Source organism: Leiobunum rupestre, chromosome 9 (genome assembly GCF_980474605.1).
Source record: "Leiobunum rupestre chromosome 9, qqLeiRupe1.1.hap1, whole genome shotgun sequence".
NCBI classification, from domain to species: Eukaryota; Metazoa; Arthropoda; class Arachnida; order Opiliones; family Sclerosomatidae; genus Leiobunum; species Leiobunum rupestre.
In genome coordinates, this window is record NC_143392.1 from 38,259,916 (window position 1) to 38,283,507 (window position 23,592).

Below are 23,592 nucleotides of genomic sequence, written 5' to 3' on the forward strand. Positions count from 1 at the left end.
TCCCCATTCTCCAAAATTAGTTTTCCTCGCGCAGATATCTGGAGATTAGATTTTTACCCGTTTGCTTATCGCTTTCGAACCCCTTAATTTCTAATCTCTAGGCAATAAAAACAAGTTATTTACATTTAATTTTTTATTTTAGAACTTTGTTTTACATGTTAGTAGGTACTATCAGATATTCCATTAGATGGTTATCTTGTACATTACACAATTAAAACAAATTAAAGTAGTTAAGTTTACAGGCATTTAAATGGGGTGAAACGATCTCCTGCAACTTAATTTAATTAAAAGTTCTAACTCACGTATTTGTAGTGTTTAGCAACAGTATCGTCTGACATCCGAGGGACAGTCACAAACGTCTTCTTCTGGTACAGGTGAGAAGCTTTTGTCAGAGACCGTAGTTGCTTTTGGCGTCGGGGGAATGTCCCATTCTAGCGAAAGGTACTTTTTTTTCCGATGGTGAATTATCCCTAGCCGGACAGTTTGGAAAGAATCTAGCATGTTCAAGTTCTGGTACGTCTCCTGATTTCCATCCTTCTAATACGCCATGGCATTTGTAACATCGTACTTCATCGCCCTGCTGAATATAGTAGAATCCAGCCTTCGCTAGTTGCTCCTTAGTGACGTGCGGATTTTTCCAGTGACGAAACGTTTCAAGTCGATACACTTCAATGTCCATAGCTGATCTAGACCAAATACGTTCTATAGTTTCAAATGATACATTCTCTAAGCCTACATTTACCCCTAAGTCTACTAAACCTAATTTTATCAATATGGTTAAATTTCTACGCTAAAATTATCAATATAAATGCTTTTTTCAATATGCAAATTGTTTTAAATATGTCTAAAAATATAGTCTATTACCAAGAAAAAATAGTTACTTACTTTATGGGTAGAAATCCTTTGTCAAGCTGTAGAAAAGACTGAGCGATCCGTCAGCAGGTCTTTACTCGTCAATGTGCCGTAGAGAAATGACGCACGGAAGATTAATTTATTCCTATCTTGTTGAGAATAATTCATCACGTGATCTAAACTTCAAATAACCCTCAAATTCTATTGGCTGTCTCTCTCTGACAGTTTAAACTGCCTCTAATGATTGACGGCACATATTAACCCACTTGAGTATTTGGAAAAAACCCTTTGCTACTCGAAGGATAGTTTTGGAAATACCACGTTGACGATATCAAAATCGAGCTCTCACTTGAAAATGTTTACGGAAAACAATCCTCTTGGAAAATTGAGTTACGTAGAAGATTGCTAAAAAATGGCTATGTGTTAAGTTTTTTTCAATAATGAGTCTTATTTTTTACATTTTAAAGTATTTATCAAGAGTGAAAAATCCTATGACTACACTGACGGCATATCTTAAGTACCGGTGGAAAAATCCAGTGCTCAAAGTTCAGTTATCTTATTAAACGTGCGCGTGCACAGAAAAATGAACGAGTCACGTGATAGTAACTTAATTTCTACGCTAATCTTACCCCTACTAGACCTAATTTCTGTCTAATACATTTCCAATATATATATATATAAAAGAATGCCTAAAAATTTCATTTTAAATATAATAAAATAGCCTAGCTGATTATTATTATTATAACTTACTTTTCAGCGTGACCTTCAATGACTATTCCCAATGCTAAGACTCTTTATTGAGATAACTAAGAATTGATTCCCATGACTACCCTGACGGCATATCTTAAGTACCAGTGGAAAAAAAATCCATTGCTCAAAGTTCAGTTATCTTATTAATCGGGTGCGCGCGCACAGAAAATGAAAGTCACGTGAGAATCGGTACGTCACTGAAAATAGTGGAAGTGTCATCACTAGAGTTCTTTTATCAATATATTTAATTAAGGATTATTTCAAAGTTTAGATGGCGCCATGGTTCTCAAAGCAGTGATATTAAAAGATCTCAACGGGTGGAATTGGAGAAACGCTAAAAATATTTTCGACATATTCATTCTCCCTGAGTATAAATAAATAAATAAATAAATACATTCTTGGCATAGTAGTAGGATTTTAAGAAAAAAATTAAATACGGAAAATCAATTATTTTATTTTAAAGGTTTTGTGATTTCTCACCAAACAATTTCAACATCTTCAATGTAGGCTATCACATCAGGGGCATCTCAAAAATCTTTTTCCTCTGATCTCCTAGTTTCTGCCTCTGTCTTTAGTATTTATAAATATTTTCCTATCCATAAACCATTTCCTAACTGGTGGACATTGATAACACTAAAAGTTTACTTATAATAATATGCTGAAATACATTTTCCAATACGCAAAAAATTAAAGCTAGACCTAAAAACCTGTAAAGTGTAAATAGTTAAGACTAAATTTCTAAGCCTAGCCCATGAAAGTACATTTTCCGTAAATCATATCCTAACATGAATGCTAATAGAGCTAGTACATTCTCGATAAATATACATGTTCTTGGGGAATAAGAGACGTTTTTTATCAAAGTAAGCCAAGTTTAAAGCTTATTGTCATTGGTTCCATAACAAAAACCACATTCGGATCAAAATAAATTTATTTATTTTATTTTTATACAGATTTTTTTTCATTTTTTTTGCCTTAATTTCAATTTTGGGAGTCGGTACCCGTTTCACCGAAGATGAAGATGCTTCGTTTTATTCAGCGTTGGGTAAATCGCCGTGTAAAAAAACATCTAGCATTGCATTAACTTTTTCCTCGTCCTCGTCCGAGACCCCTACAATACGTCTCTCGATCTTTAAAGTAAAGAAATCAAAATAATAAGCTAAACGATAATCCATACCTTCTATTCACTAGTTCAATTTATCACTGTCTCATATATCCACTATCGTACATACATACATACATACACTAACTTACTAACGCTTTAGTCTCCGCAAGTTTTTATGTTGTATAATCAAAGTTTTGAATCGAATAATAATAATAATAATAATAATTAGATCAAAACAAATTTCAAGCTTACGTTAATGTATTCCCTTGAGTGAGGGCCCAATCTTTGAAAAATCTTCTCAATGACGACATGGGTAGCTAGATGGACGTCGATGTAACCTTCGTCCTCTTGCAGGTTCAATTCACGTAAATACCAGTTTTTATATTTTCTTAACATTATTTCTAACGTTCTAAACGAAAATTGTTTTTCGTTTGGCATATCAGGCTTAAAAGAAAACCTAAGAACTGCTTTAGTTACACGCATATCCACGTTATTTTCCATAGCTAATATTTAGCCCTTAAACTTGCTCGTAATTACGAAGAATGTAAAAATGTAGAATGCTCGCTCCTATATTTATGCCAAATCAGAAATCACTTGAAATAATAACTTCATTTGGTACTTAAAAAACGGTGAGAGGTGGGAGGAGGGGTTTGGTAATTTATAAATTTTTATAATCAAATGTACCATAGCAAAAGTATATAAATAATACAAGAAGTGCACTAATTATTATTTTCGCTCGCCAGGTAATTTCGTTTGATTTCCGTTTCGCACGGACGCAGATAACATGGTAACGCGACTACAGCGAACCGATAAAGCTAATTAATAAAATATTGTCAACCATTTGATATTAGAAATGTTAAAATAAAACTTTTACAGATAAATCTAATTTATAAAATATTGCCAATTGAGGGTTTGCAAGTTAGTTTGATTATAGGTTTTGAGTGTTAGAATAGAAATAACGCTAAATACAGGGTTAAATTCAATTCAAAATAAAAGACCATGACAATAAAAAATAACCTTTAAAATATAAATCGCGAAGAAAATGAAGTAACGCGACTTTTAAAATTAGTATAAAATGTTTAATCCCTCTGAAAACGTGAAAATTCATATAGGACAAAACCCAAATACATGTTTACTGAGCTTAGCACTCTACTTTTTCAATCCTCTATTCTCAATGGTGGCCTTTATTTTTACCATCGTCTGCTTCGTAAACTTTATGGATGCATTGGAAGGGCTCAAATTAAGCTAAGTGGGTACACTTCTTGTTTAATTTATATACTTCTAACCATATTAAAGTATCAATTTTAATAAAAGGAATTCAACTTAAGTGTTGTTTTGCTATCTGAAATTCGAAAACAAAGAAGGTAGTACAGGGGTACTTAAGTTGATTTTAATATTTTTTTTAGAAATAACTTAAGTATACAGCGAAATAATCATTAGTGGTATCTAATTTTTTAAGTGCCCGCATACTTCTCATCTCGTATAAAAGAGGGTCATTTTTGTACTATAAAACCATTCCATTCCTGAAATCCGCTACAGGAAAAAAGTTGATTAAGCTAAGCAATTTACGAGCGACGTCCTAGCGTACTTGTAATTAAGAAAGTAAGTACTTAGTTTTACGATTTTGCTTAAAACTATGATTTTAAATCGATAAAGTGAAACACGTAAAGTGTCCCTGACCAAAATTGTTTCACAAACATCTGTACCGTTTAATAAGATACGAGTATGATAACGATTTCTAGAGCCCTATGTTCGATAATGATTCATTAGGAAAATTTGAATATAGTTTAAATTTTTAATTACTTATTTTTTGGTTTGACTACCAATTTGGAGGACTACTGTTTTGATTTTGATATAACTAAATTTGATTGGTTTTCGAAAAGTTTTCTCTTCTACCCCCGCCCCCAGTTTATAATTATGATGTCAGTTGTAAATTGTTTTTTTCGAGTATAAAAAGGGTAAACAGAAAAATTGAGAGATAATATTAAGAAAACAGCCAATTCGAATTGTTTCGGAATCGGCTCGAGGGACTAAGTACGTAGATATACGTCAATTGTAAATTCTAAACTTTGTATATATATTATATTCAATCATTCATTCTTACTAATTTTATAGTAATGGATCCTATTTCCATAACTTTGGCCTCGGGAAATGAGTACGTCGGTACGACAACCGAATCTATGATTTGCTTTCACTGCGGCGAATGTACGGAAGAATTGGCAGTAAGAGGCGGAGGACTCTTCTTTTGCTGGGGTCGAGAGTGCGCGCATTATCAAATGGGAGTAATTTTTCGACATGGTAATGTCTATACCAAACACATCCCAGGGCATCTTATAAAGGAGTTCCCGCCCCATCTCCGCTGTACGTACTGTGGAAGAAGAGGGTCGAAGAGAAGCCGTCGACGGGAGGAGTGCTCAGCGTTCGATTTCATGGGATGCTGTCATTACCCTAAGCCTCCCAGAGACCGAACTGTAGTTCGTTTTATAAATAGATAAATAAATAAATAAAATTGCGAATAATTTACAAATAAATGTCTATTGACTTTTCTTCATCCTATAATATAAGTTTATTCCTAAATTTTTAAGCTTATTACAATAAGATTTCTTTAAGAGAGAGAGAGAGAGAGAAGAATTGCTTAAATTAAGAAGTAATAATGAATCTATTGAATCCAATGTAAAGAAAATGCATCAAGATATTAACTTGGAAAATCCAAAAGATGATTCACCAGTAAGCGGTATTCAGTTAATTAAAAATCATAAACAAAAACCGACTGATTACGGTGCATCAAGATATAATATTTGTATATCTTCGAAAAAAGGTGAATCATTAAACATCAACAATGCGGTAATTTACTTATAATATATTTTATATGAAAATAATTAAAGGTTTTATAAATGATAAATTATATTATAGATTATAGGTGCTCTCTTTGTCCCAGGAGACATGACCAATGAGTTGGCAAAGTACGGAAAAGACTCGTACATCCAAGAATTGGCAACAGGTGGCGCAAAAAATTACGCCTTTAAAGTACGGAACCCTGGTTCCGTATAAATCAAGGCGTAATTTTTTGCGCCACCTGTTGCCAATTCTTGGATGTACGAGTCTTTTCCGTACTTTGCCAACTCATTGGTCATGTCTCCTGGGACAAAGAGAGCAGCCAGTTCGTCATTGCGAAGTAACTGGTGGATGTTGTGTATTTCCAAAAATTAAAAAAAATAATAGTATGCGTGTTTTTCTAGTATTTTTTCACCTATATTTACGTATTGTAATCTATTTTAACGTATTGAACGTAGAGTCAGAGGTTTTTGCAGCATTTTACTACCTATATTTATTATAAAATAAATTAGTTTCATTTTGTAATAACAATCGTACAATCTCTGGATACTATCGAAGCTATGTAAAAATATTATTAAAATGTTTAATTAATCGATAGTTTTTTTAAATCAATATACCTACTTTCTAATGTTGTCCTACCACCATATGTATCAACGCTATTCTAAAATAAATCATTTAACATATAGTTATTCTAAAATAAACCATTAACTTAATATTTAAACTTCTAAATAAAACAATACTTTACCTGGACGTATACTATTTTGCTATTAGATCCACCTATAATCTATAATATAATTTATCATTTATAAAACCTTTAATTATTTTCATATAAAATATATTATAAGTAAATTACCGCATTGTTGAAGTTTAATGATTCACCTTTTTTCGAAGATATACAAATATTATATCTTGATGCACCGTAATCAGTCGGTTTTTGTTTATGATTTTTAATTAACTGAATACCGCTTACTGGTGAATCATCTTTTGGATTTTCCAAGTTAATATCTTGATGCATTTTCTTTACATTGGATTCAATAGATTCATTATTACTTCCTAATTTAAGCAATTCTTTTCTCTCTCTCTCTCTCTCTCTTAAAGAAATCTTATTGTAATAAGCTTAAAAATTTAGGAATAAACTTATATTATAGGATGAAGAAAAGTCAATAGACATTTATTTGTAAATTATTCGCAATTTTATTTATTTATTTATCTATTTATAAAACGAACTACAGTTCGGTCTCTGGGAGGCTTAGGGTAATGACAGCATCCCATGAAATCGAACGCTGAGCACTCCTCCCGTCGACGGCTTCTCTTCGACCCTCTTCTTCCACAGTACGTACAGCGGAGATGGGGCGGGAACTCCTTTATAAGATGCCCTGGGATGTGTTTGGTATAGACATTACCATGTCGAAAAATTACTCCCATTTGATAATGCGCGCACTCTCGACCCCAGCAAAAGAAGAGTCCTCCGCCTCTTACTGCCAATTCTTCCGTACATTCGCCGCAGTGAAAGCAAATCATAGATTCGGTTGTCGTACCGACGTACTCATTTCCCGAGGCCAAAGTTATGGAAATAGGATCCATTACTATAAAATTAGTAAGAATGAATGATTGAATATAATATATATACAAAGTTTAGAATTTACAATTGACGTATATCTACATACTTAGTCCCTCGAGCCGATTCCGAAACAATTCGAATTGGCTGTTTTCTTAATACTATCTCTCAATTTTTCTGTTTACCCTTTTTATACTCGAAAAAAACAATTTACAACTGACATCATAATTATAAACTGGGGGCGGGGGTAGAAGAGAAAACTTTTCGAAAACCAATCAAATTTAGTTATATCAAAATCAAAACAGTAGTCCTCCAAATTGGTAGTCAAACCAAAAAATAAGTAATTAAAAATTTAAACTATATTCAAATTTTCCTAATGAATCATTATCGAACATAGGGCTCTAGAAATCGTTATCATACTCGTATCTTATTAAACGGTACAGATGTTTGTGAAACAATTTTGGTCAGGGACACTTTACGTGTTTCACTTTATCGATTTAAAATCATAGTTTTAAGCAAAATCGTAAAACTAAGTACTTACTTTCTTAATTACAAGTACGCTAGGACGTCGCTCGTAAATTGCTTAGCTTAATCAACTTTTTTCCTGTAGCGGATTTCAGGAATGGAATGGTTTTATAGTACAAAAATGACCCTCTTTTATACGAGATGAGAAGTATGTGGGCACTTAAAAAATTAGATAACACTAATGATTATTTCGCTGTATACTTAAGTTATTTCTAAAAAAAATATTAAAATCAACTTAAGTACCCCTGTACTACCTTCTTTGTTTTCGAATTTCAGATAGCAAAACAACACTTAAGTTGAATTCCTTTTATTAAAATTGATACTTTAATATGGTTAGAAGTATATAAATTAAACAAGAAGTGTACCCACTTAGCTTAATTTGAGCCCTTCCAATGCATCCATAAAGTTTACGAAGCAGACGATGGTAAAAATAAAGGCCACCATTGAGAATAGAGGATTGAAAAAGTAGAGTGCTAAGCTCAGTAAACATGTATTTGGGTTTTGTCCTATATGAATTTTCACGTTTTCAGAGGGATTAAACATTTTATACTAATTTTAAAAGTCGCGTTACTTCATTTTCTTCGCGATTTATATTTTAAAGGTTATTTTTTATTGTCATGGTCTTTTATTTTGAATTGAATTTAACCCTGTATTTAGCGTTATTTCTATTCTAACACTCAAAACCTATAATCAAACTAACTTGCAAACCCTCAATTGGCAATATTTTATAAATTAGATTTATCTGTAAAAGTTTTATTTTAACATTTCTAATATCAAATGGTTGACAATATTTTATTAATTAGCTTTATCGGTTCGCTGTAGTCGCGTTACCATGTTATCTGCGTCCGTGCGAAACGGAAATCAAACGAAATTACCTGGCGAGCGAAAATAATAATTAGTGCACTTCTTGTATTATTTATATACTTTTGCTATGGTACATTTGATTATAAAAATTTATAAATTACCAAACCCCTCCTCCCACCTCTCACCGTTTTTTAAGTACCAAATGAAGTTATTATTTCAAGTGATTTCTGATTTGGCATAAATATAGGAGCGAGCATTCTACATTTTTACATTCTTCGTAATTACGAGCAAGTTTAAGGGCTAAATATTAGCTATGGAAAATAACGTGGATATGCGTGTAACTAAAGCAGTTCTTAGGTTTTCTTTTAAGCCTGATATGCCAAACGAAAAACAATTTTCGTTTAGAACGTTAGAAATAATGTTAAGAAAATATAAAAACTGGTATTTACGTGAATTGAACCTGCAAGAGGACGAAGGTTACATCGACGTCCATCTAGCTACCCATGTCGTCATTGAGAAGATTTTTCAAAGATTGGGCCCTCACTCAAGGGAATACATTAACGTAAGCTTGAAATTTGTTTTGATCTAATTATTATTATTATTATTATTATTCGATTCAAAACTTTGATTATACAACATAAAAACTTGCGGAGACTAAAGCGTTAGTAAGTTAGTGTATGTATGTATGTATGTACGATAGTGGATATATGAGACAGTGATAAATTGAACTAGTGAATAGAAGGTATGGATTATCGTTTAGCTTATTATTTTGATTTCTTTACTTTAAAGATCGAGAGACGTATTGTAGGGGTCTCGGACGAGGACGAGGAAAAAGTTAATGCAATGCTAGATGTTTTTTTACACGGCGATTTACCCAACGCTGAATAAAACGAAGCATCTTCATCTTCGGTGAAACGGGTACCGACTCCCAAAATTGAAATTAAGGCAAAAAAAATGAAAAAAAATCTGTATAAAAATAAAATAAATAAATTTATTTTGATCCGAATGTGGTTTTTGTTATGGAACCAATGACAATAAGCTTTAAACTTGGCTTACTTTGATAAAAAACGTCTCTTATTCCCCAAGAACATGTATATTTATCGAGAATGTACTAGCTCTATTAGCATTCATGTTAGGATATGATTTACGGAAAATGTACTTTCATGGGCTAGGCTTAGAAATTTAGTCTTAACTATTTACACTTTACAGGTTTTTAGGTCTAGCTTTAATTTTTTGCGTATTGGAAAATGTATTTCAGCATATTATTATAAGTAAACTTTTAGTGTTATCAATGTCCACCAGTTAGGAAATGGTTTATGGATAGGAAAATATTTATAAATACTAAAGACAGAGGCAGAAACTAGGAGATCAGAGGAAAAAGATTTTTGAGATGCCCCTGATGTGATAGCCTACATTGAAGATGTTGAAATTGTTTGGTGAGAAATCACAAAACCTTTAAAATAAAATAATTGATTTTCCGTATTTAATTTTTTTCTTAAAATCCTACTACTATGCCAAGAATGTATTTATTTATTTATTTATTTATACTCAGGGAGAATGAATATGTCGAAAATATTTTTAGCGTTTCTCCAATTCCACCCGTTGAGATCTTTTAATATCACTGCTTTGAGAACCATGGCGCCATCTAAACTTTGAAATAATCCTTAATTAAATATATTGATAAAAGAACTCTAGTGATGACACTTCCACTATTTTCAGTGACGTACCGATTCTCACGTGACTTTCATTTTCTGTGCGCGCGCACCCGATTAATAAGATAACTGAACTTTGAGCAATGGATTTTTTTTCCACTGGTACTTAAGATATGCCGTCAGGGTAGTCATGGGAATCAATTCTTAGTTATCTCAATAAAGAGTCTTAGCATTGGGAATAGTCATTGAAGGTCACGCTGAAAAGTAAGTTATAATAATAATAATCAGCTAGGCTATTTTATTATATTTAAAATGAAATTTTTAGGCATTCTTTTATATATATATATTGGAAATGTATTAGACAGAAATTAGGTCTAGTAGGGGTAAGATTAGCGTAGAAATTAAGTTACTATCACGTGACTCGTTCATTTTTCTGTGCACGCGCACGTTTAATAAGATAACTGAACTTTGAGCACTGGATTTTTCCACCGGTACTTAAGATATGCCGTCAGTGTAGTCATAGGATTTTTCACTCTTAATAAATACTTTAAAATGTAAAAAATAAGACTCATTATTGAAAAAAACTTAACACATAGCCATTTTTTAGCAATCTTCTACGTAACTCAATTTTCCAAGAGGATTGTTTTCCGTAAACATTTTCAAGTGAGAGCTCGATTTTGATATCGTCAACGTGGTATTTCCAAAACTATCCTTCGAGTAGCAAAGGGTTTTTTCCAAATACTCAAGTGGGTTAATATGTGCCGTCAATCATTAGAGGCAGTTTAAACTGTCAGAGAGAGACAGCCAATAGAATTTGAGGGTTATTTGAAGTTTAGATCACGTGATGAATTATTCTCAACAAGATAGGAATAAATTAATCTTCCGTGCGTCATTTCTCTACGGCACATTGACGAGTAAAGACCTGCTGACGGATCGCTCAGTCTTTTCTACAGCTTGACAAAGGATTTCTACCCATAAAGTAAGTTACTATTTTTTCTTGGTAATAGACTATATTTTTAGACATATTTAAAACAATTTGCATATTGAAAAAAGCATTTATATTGATAATTTTAGCGTAGAAATTTAACCATATTGATAAAATTAGGTTTAGTAGACTTAGGGGTAAATGTAGGCTTAGAGAATGTATCATTTGAAACTATAGAACGTATTTGGTCTAGATCAGCTATGGACATTGAAGTGTATCGACTTGAAACGTTTCGTCACTGGAAAAATCCGCACGTCACTAAGGAGCAACTAGCGAAGGCTGGATTCTACTATATTCAGCAGGGCGATGAAGTACGATGTTACAAATGCCATGGCGTATTAGAAGGATGGAAATCAGGAGACGTACCAGAACTTGAACATGCTAGATTCTTTCCAAACTGTCCGGCTAGGGATAATTCACCATCGGAAAAAAAAGTACCTTTCGCTAGAATGGGACATTCCCCCGACGCCAAAAGCAACTACGGTCTCTGACAAAAGCTTCTCACCTGTACCAGAAGAAGACGTTTGTGACTGTCCCTCGGATGTCAGACGATACTGTTGCTAAACACTACAAATACGTGAGTTAGAACTTTTAATTAAATTAAGTTGCAGGAGATCGTTTCACCCCATTTAAATGCCTGTAAACTTAACTACTTTAATTTGTTTTAATTGTGTAATGTACAAGATAACCATCTAATGGAATATCTGATAGTACCTACTAACATGTAAAACAAAGTTCTAAAATAAAAAATTAAATGTAAATAACTTGTTTTTATTGCCTAGAGATTAGAAATTAAGGGGTTCGAAAGCGATAAGCAAACGGGTAAAAATCTAATCTCCAGATATCTGCGCGAGGAAAACTAATTTTGGAGAATGGGGATGGGGGAAAGCAGGGATGTACCCAAAAATGGACCAAAATGGACCAAATGTACCCCAAAAACGACCAAAGTCACCATTTTCGGCCCTATGTACCCCATTTCGGACCAAATGTACCCCAAACTGGACCTTTTAGCTTTATTGTAATGTTAAACTCCCATAGAGATTCCCCTAAAAAGAATAATAAACTGGCGGTCCAATTTTGGGTACATTAATTATTTCGGAGAGATAAAACTAATTCTGGCAAACTGCTGCGATTTATAGCGAATGGGGAAAAAGCCAATTTCTAGCGATTGGGATCGATAGTATGAGAGATAACAATTATGGTTGTTTTTATTGCCTAGAGATGGGGGAAAGCAACTGGTGATTAGAAGGGGTGAAAGCAATGGGGGAAAGGAGCTGGTGACCGAGAGATAAAGTATCCAGTGAATGGGGGTTGGGGGAAAGCAACTGGTGATTAGAAGGGGTGAACGCAATGGGGGAAAGGAGCTGGTGAACGAGAGATAAAGTATCCAGTGAATGGGGGTTGGGGGAAAGCAACTGGTGATTAGAAGGGGTGAACGCAATGGGGGAAAGGAGCTGGTGAACGAGAGATAAAGTATCCAGTGAATGGGGGTTGGGGGAATCTGGTGAATAGAAATTCTGGTGATTAGAAATTCTGGTGATTGAGATGGGGGCGCGGGTGGGGGAGGAACGGGATAGGCGCGGGTGAACGGCGGGAGCCAAGCTCTTTGTGTCTATCCGGTGATTGAGAATGAAATTCTCAATCACCGGATAGACATCCCCCTCTCTGGTAATGTTGTTTGCTTAGAACATTTACGTTCCGCTGATTTTTGTGATGCCCTCGAAAGGTTAAAAAATATGTTTCATTTTATAGACCTAAATGGATACTTCTCTCATTTGAATCTGTTCCATTGCGCCGAATCCCATTCGACCGAACCCAATCCCATTCGACCGAAAAAGCCGCACTTTGGCGGATTTAGGATTCGGTCTAATGGGATTGTCCCATTCGACCGAAAAAGCCGCACTTTGGCTGATTTAGGATTCGGTCTAATGGGATTGTCCCATTCGACCGAAAAAGCCGCACTTTGGCGGATTTAGGATTCGGTCTAATGGGATTGTCCCATTCGACCGAAAAAGCCGCACTTTGGCGGATTTAGGATTCGGTCTAATGGGATTGTCCCATTCGACCGAAAAAGACGCACTTTGGCTGATTTAGGATTCGGTCTAATGGGATTGTCCCATTCGACCGAAAAAGCCGCACTTTGGCGGATTTAGGATTCGGTCTAATGGGATTGTCCCATTCGACCGAAAAAGCCGCACTTTGGCGGATTTAGGATTCGGTCTAATGGGATTGTCCCATTCGACCGAAAAAGCCGCACTTTGGCGGATTTAGGATTCGGTCTAATGGGATTGTCCCATTCGACCGAAAAAGCCGCACTTTGGCTGATTTAGGATTCGGTCTAATGGGATTGTCCCATTCGACCGAAAAAGCCGCACTTTGGCGGATTTAGGATTCGGTCTAATGGGATTGTCCCATTCGACCGAAAAAGCCGCACTTCTCCGGGTTTAGGATTCGGTTTTATCTGTTTCAGCATCTGCCAGAACAGCGTTCAGTGTTACCTAACCTAACCTCACCTAACCTAACCAAACTTAGCCTAACCTAAAATATATTAAAACGCTTCCATAAAAAATCAAAAGGAGTAGAAAGAAAAACAATTTTTTTCGCGGTCGCTCAATTGTTAATATTGCGTCGGTCGATTAGAAAAATACAAAACCAGCCTTTGGGCTAATTTCATCAAAAACAATGCCGGAATTCGGTCTAATGGGAATTCGGTCGTTTGAGTATATTATATACTTTTGGTATCATTAACCGGTCAAATTATACCGCAAATCTTGAAAATTTAGAAAGAGGTCAATTTAATCAATTAATTCATTTAATCCCTTTTTAAAGGGGAACGGCCAAGCTTTAACCAGTTAGATAGCCCTATAGCCCATTCAAAACTAAAATTTATGGCGAAAACCGCGTTAAAAAATATTGAGTGGTTAATTTTTAATAAAGTAAAGAAATTTCGGGAAATCGAAAAGCGCGCGTCCGCCGCGACACCTGCTGAGAAGTCGGTGAGACAGAAAAACAACGTAAAAGCGCGCGCTGCTGAAGACGCAAAAAATTTGTTTTGCACGAACGGCGCTTTCCAGTTATAAAAGACCTAAGCCTAAATTGCGCGTTTTTAAAAGTTAGGATAGTTCGCAAATCGTTCATACGGGGTTAGGGGCGCTGGCGGCAGCCCCTAAGATGGCGGCGAAAATTCAAACCCAAACACCTGGCGTTATTTTTCGTTTCAACTTTTTGGACCAAAAGCTATTTTTTCAAGACAAAAAAGGTACGTGTTAGTATATTGAACGTCTTGTTAATCTTTTGATACGGAAATAAGGTGATATTTGGAAAAGCTTGTCCGTTCCCCTTTAAATAGTAAATTTTAATGATATTTTGCAGATTGTGAAAATGATGATCGTCGTTGTGGGAATATTCGCGGTGTGCTGGCTGCCGTATCACGTCTATTTCCTGTTATGCCATCACTTCCGGGGGATTATGGAGCATCCATACGCCCAGCACGTCTATTTGACCATTTACTGGCTGGCCATGTCCAATTCCATGTACAACCCAATCATATACTGTTGGATGAATAGCAGGTAGGTAACACCCCCCTCTAGGAGGACGTCGTTTCATTTATGCACGACCCCAAACCCTGACCCTAAAGAGTAAATTACGACGTATCAGGGCCGTCTTTACATAATTGGAGGCCCCTGGGCAAACCTAAGGGCGAGGTCCCTAATAACGCCACCCAAGTTTCTAACCTCCAGTGTGAAGTCCATCGTCGCTTTAATCTACAGCTATCGATTTAAATAGTTTCACTTGTCCTACTAAAGGTTACTAAAGTAGAAGCTTATTCTGAATTTAAAAAATACTAACAACCAAAAGTCTTTATTCGTTTTAGATTTACCCTGGTTATAGACGCGACTAAATATAAAGTTTGGGACTTTCGAGCAATATTAAAATTTCTTTTGCAATTTAAAAATGGGGCCCTCCAGAATCTTGGGGCCCTAGGGCAGTGCCCTTTTTGCCCAATGGGAAAGACGGCAATGCGACGTATAGATAACATAAGGAGGCTTGATGTAAAACAATTTTAAAGCGTCAACGATAATGGGGGCAGACAACAAAAGATCCTTTTTCGCGCGTTGAGGTGGGTGGTGGCTTAATTGCTTTTCTGTAAAGTATCGCCCCCTATCGTAGCCATAGCGCGAAATATTTTAATTCTATAATTATCAGTTTAACACACGAAAAAATTTACTCGTAATTATTTAAACAATAGTTATACTACTACAGTTAATATAATGCATTCATATTTTTACTTATTTAGTGGAATCGATAATATGTTTATTATAATTTACGATTAATATGTGACGCTAAGCCTCGGTCAGAAGATGGACAACTTGCTAAATTCGAGAGCTTGAATAGCAACGCCGCATGCTCCATTGCAAATATACGTCAATTATTTAGTCCCCGTACGTAACCTTTGTTAATCACAATCAATTGGACTTGATAACACTAGGTTGGAGGGGCTACTGACATCTATCGTACCATCCACGAACTACATCTAAGCAGCGTGATTACGTCAAAGATAAAGTGCCTCTAGGATAATTTATCACGTCACTCCGGTGTTGATCCCTTATTTTGTTAGCCCCCATTTTCGGGCTGGAAATACGGTACCGCATCAAAATTGTTTATAGTGCAACTCCTTACTTTTCCTCCATGATTACTAACTTTTCGTGGATGTTTTAAAAAATTAAATAAAGGTTACGTTAGTTTTCGTAGCTTTGTGTTTTTAAAAATTTTAAATTTAGGAACGAAGCGGAATAGATTATTAAACTTTATTTTTATTTTGAGGAGGAAATTTTTAAAGGCACGCTCAAGCGTTTTAAAGAAATCTGAGTGTTAATCGATTAGCTCCTCCTCTTCCATACTTCGTGACGACAGATCCGACCAATCATATTGTAGGACTTCTCCATAGTTCGCGCCGGAAAGCAGTATTTGTACGTCGACAACATAAAAGAGAAAGTTGCGAAGGGTAGCTTATTTATCTCGCTTTTCTCTGATCCGTGCTTCAGAATTTGAATGAAGCTACTTAAAATTATTAATCCTACTTAATTCAAAAGTTTCGGCGTTGCCACCAGGGACCCAAAGACCTCCCGACAACGAACGAGACAATGGAAGAGCGTCGGACCCACAGCGGTTGAAGGTCACGAGCGCACAAAAGGAACGTAGGACAATGAGTTTGGCTCTCCGTTTCGTATCCATCCTGCCTTCCACAAGGCATTGTCTCCGTTACGAAGCAAAGGCTTGTAGAAGGTAGTACGTAGACGTTACAAAAAGCAGTGAGCGCTTGGCCTTTCTCGTCTCTTTTAGCGTTTCGCTCCACCAAACTTCAAATTATACTACCCCTATTGGTCTAGTTCGTATAATTGAAATTTATAGACGTTATACGATCCAATGGCTAGTTGTACTCGAGAACGTTTCAATCTTCGAAAGAGTTTCGGCGTATTTTTAATCCGTAAATCAAAATTAAGGACCCGAGGCTGTGTTTATCTTGATAAGTACAAGGTAGGTCAAAAATAGGTGAAAACGCCTGTAAAAGTGTTCCACACGCGGTACATTGGTATCCAGGGTGAAGTCAGCCACCAGTTGACAGATAATATAAAGGACAAATAAAAGCGGGTGTTTTCCGCGCTAAAACACGCGGGTTATCTTAGAAATTTAAAAGTAATTTAAATCATTTTTAGGACGGTATTAAAAGTGAACTATGGACGGGATACGGGCAGAAAACTATTTCCGGAAACGGCTCTTTTATATAGAGCACTTTTCCGTTTTCTTTTCGCGCGTTAAGAGCTAACTCGGGTTAGTTTCACAATGGACCGAGGCTTAACTTAAAAACAGGAAGATCACCCTTTTTTGTTTTCTTTAGCGACCCTTCTTTTTTGTCGGGGCCATAAACGCGGAAACGGATTCGCGAAGGAACCGTAAAATAAAGATGCCTTTCCCGCCGAAACAATAAAAAACCAAACGGACACAGACCGAGGCTTAGAATTCCCCTTTTTTTAAGCAATAGAGGCACATCCCAGTTGAAACCGGAGCCGATACCTAACAGTACGAGTTAAAGCCTGAGAGTATGGTAAATTCTGTTAATCTAGATATTGTAACGTATCATCGAGTGAGGAAGTACGGCGTACGAAAGAAATCTAAAACACCACGCTTGAAGGACTTTGGATGTTTTCCGCAACGGATTCGCCACAACGCGGCCCAAAAGCACGTCGCCCCATAATCATAATAATAATAAAACGCGTACGAACCTTCCCAATGATAACGGAAAAATTGCAAAGTTTATTTCTTTTCCGTCAGTCGTATCGGCCCGTTTTTTTTTTATAAAAAGAAATCTATCCGGTGGCTGGGAAGAGCAGAATGGCCCCTAATTTAAGTCGTAAAACGTGAGGGGTGCGTTAACTACGCGACGCGCGTGGAACACTTTACAAAAGTTATACGACCAGAAAAAAATGGGATATTTTCACATTTTTATCCCATAATATAACAAAGATACTTTATTCCTTAATCAACAAATGGAAAGAAAGCTCTCAGCGCTTACGTACTTAAAACGAGATTACGGTTAGGGTGGAAAACCCATCGCCTACTTCCCTATCCGCGAAATTCCACCGGAAGGAAGATAGGTCTAGTGAAATAAAACACGCTTCCTTTTTTGAGTTGTCGGTATTATATTTTAAATTTTTGTGATGCGTAGGAGGTTGGAAAGGAATTAAAAAATATAATCTAATCAAATCTAATCTAGTGTAATGTAGTGTAGTGTAGTCTAGAGTAGTGTGATGTAGTGTAGTGTAGTGTGATGCAGTGTAGTGTAGTCTAGAGTAGTGTGATGTAGTGTAGTGTAATCTAGTGTAGTGTAGTGTAGTACAGTGTAGTGTAGTGTAATGTAATGTAATATATTTTATTATAATAGACTTCCTTTTTTGAATGGTTGGTATTATATTTTAAATTTTTGTTCTACATAATGCGTAGGAGGTTTGAAAAGAAATTGAAAAATCCAATCAAATCTAATCTAGTGTAATGTAGTGCTGTGTAATATATTAAAGTGTAGTTTAGTGTAGTGTGATGCAGTGTAGTGTAATCTAGTGTATTTTAATACAGTGTAGTGTAGTTTAATACAGTGTAGTGTAATGGAATGTAATATATATTATTATAATAGACTCTCCCTTTTTTGAATGGTTGGTATTTTATTTTAAATTTTTGTTTTACATAATGCGTTGAAGGTTTGAAAAGAAATTAAAAAATCCAATCAAATCTAATCTAGTGTAATGTAGTGCAGTGTAATATATTGAAGTGTAGTGTAATATAGTGTAGTGTAGTGTAGTGTAATGTAATATATTATATTATAATATAATAGACAGACTTAGAACGTAATTCATATTGATCAGGCCTTCTTAAGGCAGGCCTTTAGCAAAAATATACCAATTGACACTATAGCTTCGACGAGGTGTTAAAACATTTCGACGAAAATGATTGATTTCTATGTGATGATTTTCCAATTCCCGGAAGTGAGGGAAATTTCACAATTACTTTGGGATGGGACAACGTCTAGATAATATAATAAAGTCTTTGGAAAAGCCTGAGTTTTCATGACACGTGGTAATATCAATAAGGTTGGTCGATCTGTAGGTCCACTGGAAAAACACCTCGATGCCTCGAAAACAAATAATTTTTTCCAACACGTTAATGGCCAACTCCGTTAGTGAAGACACCGTCTCGAATTGGACGGAGTTGATTCGTGTAATCATTAAAATTAAAAACCACTTTTACGTATTTACTACGTACAAGTGGTTTTTAATTTTTATGATAGTTTTAGTATCCTCGATTTTAGGAATTAGCTCTTTATTAATAAACATTTGTGTACCCCGGATCTAGGCCTTTAAAAATGAAAGAGCTTTAAGACCTCCACCTGATAATATAGAAGGGCCTGCTACCACCTTCCTAACCCGGCTACCTGAATTAAAGGCATGTTAAAATTCGCTAGCTGACTTAGGTCTAAGGTGGTGCCTTAGATAATAGCCTAGCTGATTATATAACCTTTCATAAAAAGTTAAAAAATTGGAATGTACAACATTTTATTGCATTAGCTGTTATATTTTAATTATATTTCTTTCATCCAGAAAAGTGGATTTTTAAAATAAGTACTTCTGCCCGTGATCATTTAAAGTGGGTAAAATTTACACAATGGACTCTGTGCTAAGTTTAAATTTTAGTCACAAATGGCACCGCCTACTGGGATGCTTATAAATTAAATGCAGGAACGTCTGGACCAATCGAAATTTTCTGTTAAAACAGCCAAGTTTTTACTGAAATATGACAATCCAAAACCCGTCTCCAATTTCCTCTTTCATTTAGTTGACAAGTAATAAAACAAATGGAACTATTTTTCTACGCATGAAACCTATACATATACTATTCGCGACAGAAAACTATCGCTACGCCCCCGTTAGTTCGCCATTGAAACCTAGATAGGTAGCGCCGTAGCGGCTAAAGCAGACGCTATTAGTTTTTCCTCATCGTTATTCGTCAATTTGACTTTATAAATAATGATTATTTTTGCATCGTTTCCTTATATTTTGATAAGTTTATATAAGAAAAAACGTTCTTATGACTTTTATATTTGTCTGTAGCAGACGCTAGATCATAGGCACAACCTCGGAGAAGCTAGCACCGTTACGCCACCTAGACTCGTTTCGTTCGCGAATAATCCTCAATTTGCCCCAAATTCTTTAATAAACCGATTCTGCACTAAATTGGTAAAACCATAAGCCTATCATAAGGTCCCCATAAGCAAAGGTCTAAGGGCCCATGTTAACGGCGTTGTCCTGGAGATAAGAAAATTAACGTACGACGATAGGGCAGTAGCGCCATCTTCGTTTTCTAAATTTCTACATCTAAAATATTATCTTATTTGGTAGAGCAGACACGCTCGGGTTGATAAATACCACACAAAACGCGTCTAAATCTCAAATTTCAAAAATAAATACCTTCAGAAACAAGTTATCTTATTTCTAAAAGCCAGTTTTAGGTTCTGATGAATCATTTTGCCAAGATAAGTGTTAATTTTAAGTTTGAAAGCGATAAAATTGTGCATTAATTGGGGAAATGCCTAGTTGAGGATGTGGCCACTAGGAGGTGCAAATTTTGAATACTTACCTCTTAATAACGGGTATGTGACCGTCAAAAATTTGGCCTAGACCTTTGCTTATGGGGACCTTATAGATAGGCTTATGGTAAAACACGTACTAAAAATTCAACTTCTGTGATAGTAGGCAAAACATTTTGTAATTTAACTACCGCCATCTCTTGATTCATTGCTGAAACACTATTTAGCAGACGACAGTTTTTAGAGACAAGAGAGCTAATTAATAGTTCAGCAATCAACCATTCTTCCATAAATAATGGAGTTTTACCAATCTGCCAAGCAAGCTGTGAAAAATGGAGCTATTAGGCCTATATCGTGGAAAATCAAATAAAACACGTGGTTAAATTTGATTTACGGTGATGGCCTTTATGTAGAAACCCGGAAGATGGTTCTAATAAATGACCCAAATCGTTACAATTGGTTCGGATATCTTTACGCAGACAAAAAGGTCATACCAGAAGTATATGGGATATATCTTACGAGATAAGTATACTGTTAAACTTCGCAGGCTCCCACTTATTTTTCTAAAATACGTTTTGGAAGAAAAAATTGTGCAAATCAAATATTGATTTACCTCTGCAAAATATGGTTTTAATAGGAATATCCCTGCAAAGTGTAATTTTAATATTTTACGTTATTAAGCTTAGTTTCCACTAGCGCGTCAAAAGAACGTAAAATATTTGTAAGTGGAAACCGAGGGGCTAACCACTTCCTAAAATTCTGTACACCGATTACAGCGAGTCTGTAATCGATGACTTTATTACAGTCAAAGCTACAGGCTTGTACACCGATTACGGATAGTGATCAACCCCTCGATGGAAACCAAGCATACAGGGTGTCCACTAAAAAACGAAAAGTGATAAATAACTGAAAAAAAAAACATTTTAAATTTCTACGGAACATTTCTCGTCTTCTGATTGGTCAAATTAGGTCAGATCAAAGTTATTTGAAGTAATAGTATGGCGACCAACAACTTTCTAATTGGAACCAAATCCGTAAACCACACGGTCCTCGAGATAGTTTTTGAATGACCTTGAAGACATGGTTCAAGGTCATTCAATTTTACACTAGTTAATATCCCCCTGAAATTTGAAATTTTTCACTAATAAAGTTTTTCAGTTATTTATAATTTTTAGTTTTTTAGTGGACACAATTTGGTCTTCAGATCATATATTTATGAAAATTTCGATTTCATTAAACAGATTCCGACACGGTTTCAAACAAGTATTCTTTTGCTGTTGGCGTCGCAGCGCTCAAGTCGCCTACGATCAACGCCAGCAGGCTCAAGCTCGCTACAGCTGTTCGGAGCCGTACGCGGACACGAGAGTGACCTTCAACGGCAACGTCTGCCTGGCCCTGAACACCGTCACCGACACCGTCAACTACAGCGGCGGCACCACTTCGACTTCACCGTTTCTCTCCAACAAATTCGGCTCCAAACCTGATCAATTGTCGAACGTTTGAGGTCGCGAACCGTCGCGGGGAAAAAACTCCCCATCCATATTTTCGGCGAAGAAAGAAATAAAATAAGGATAAAAATAAAACCAAAATAATAATGGAAAAACGGAAAACCGTCATTCAGACTTTGGCGGGCCGAAAATAGGGCAAAACAATAGCTCAATCCAACAATACTTAGGACGTGTTACGTATAATATTTCAAAGTGTGTACGTGAAATTGAACTGACCACCGTGGGAGGTCGCTTTTTATATTTTTCGTTATTTATTGTTAAAAAAATTGGGTTTTTTTTGGAGTGGGGGGGGGGGGGTAGAAATTCAGTAAAAGAGTTAAAAAACGTCGGTTTTCCGGAGATATGGAAAACGGTTTTAATCGGGTTTTCATCGACAACCACTTTAAAATGGAGCTAATATTTTCCTAGTCGACGTATTAGTTTCTTCGTGTAGCGCCAGAGGGCATCCGTCAATCGATTTGCCTATACCCTTCCGTTCCCATTTCGTGTCCTCCTCAATAGCTTTCAATTTTCTTTTTCACCGTTACGAAAATATTTTCAAAGAGTGCTATCGGAAATATTTGCCAAAAGACACTATTACCAAAGGCTCCGTGAAAGTACAATCTGTATAGACCCGAGTTCCGCGCCGAAAACGACCGCTTTCGCTCTATCAATTTTTGATACCTAAAAAAAATTCAAACGCACTTTGCATCTTTGTAACGTATCGGCCATGCCTTCCATAAGGCTTTTTCAAACTTTTTCGATTCGTACGGAAGATCGAGCTTGTCTACAGAGAATACGCGTAAGTTACCGAGTTGTAATTTATTTCGGATTAATCCAACTTTAATGAAAAAAGAAAAGTGATGTTTTTCTTGAGAAACTACGTAAGAAACCATAATGAAATTAAATTAAGAATCTATTGTTTTAGGGAAACGCCGAAAATTATAATTCCTATATTTATATACAAGTATTAAGTATATATTTATGATAAAAAAAAACTAAAAGTGGAACTATGACAAAAACTTTACAATTCGTTAAATGGAGATAAATTTGAATAAAAATATTCCAATGACTATAAATAAAAAAAAAATTGATGTCCTTGGGCAAAAAAAAATTGTTTGTTGTATAAATGAACAGCATGTAACATTTACATTTTAAACGGTGTTAAAAAAGTAAAAGTATTTAAAAAATTATTTTAAGGTAGAATAAAATTCCAACAAAATGTAACAGCTAGCGTTAAATCTACCCAAAAGCGACAAACCACCCAATTGGGGTCAAACTGTTACGTTTTAACAAACGTTTTCGCCAAAAGTAAAAAAATTAAATAACTTTCTTTAGAACAACTCCCGAGTTATTTCACTTTTACTAAGCCAAAAGAAACCGCTTTACGAAGATTATTTGAAATAATTTGATGAAACCCAAATGAAAATGATTGGGAGTTGAGAGGCGCATAGATGATACTCGATATCTTAACTAAGGTTTTGTACTTTTTATGATTTGTACTCAGGGCGTGAGTGTTTAAAAAATAAACAAATCAAGGTGCTTATTAAACAAAAAATTAAATTTATGTATAGGCTCAATTATATAGACACGGCTTTCATATCAGTCATACCATATGTAACATAATTACTCATAAGTATGCCTCTGTATAACATTTCCATTGAAAAAAATTCAATGAGAACTTGTTTCACGCGGAACATACATTAAGCGGACCCAAAAATGCAAAAACTCTTATAATCCTGGCGCTATTGAAAAGGTTACCATGGAAATGAAATCATGTGATCGCGAGGCACGAGCTAAACTTGACATGGGCAAAGCCAGAAACGCGCGAGGAATTCTCACTAACTTCCGTGTCCCATCAGTAAAGTTGATGACGCGTATTTCGTCACGGAGTTGTAAGTGACGT

General features: G+C 35.5%; 1 protein-coding gene across 1 annotated transcript in view; it reads left to right on the plus strand.

Annotated features, from left to right (window-relative positions):
* The window catches only part of LOC149927394 (tachykinin-like peptides receptor 99D), a 142,937-nt gene extending 121,011 nt beyond the window's left edge, over positions 1 to 21,926 (plus strand). The window contains exons 4-5 of the mRNA XM_090159012.1: positions 14,436 to 14,632; positions 21,441 to 21,926. Coding sequence (XP_090015138.1) covers positions 14,436 to 14,632; positions 21,441 to 21,702 — 459 coding nt within the window. The 3' untranslated portion in view covers positions 21,703 to 21,926. The remainder of the gene's footprint in view (positions 1 to 14,435; positions 14,633 to 21,440) is intronic.
* The last annotated feature ends 1,666 nt before the right edge of the window (positions 21,927 to 23,592 follow it).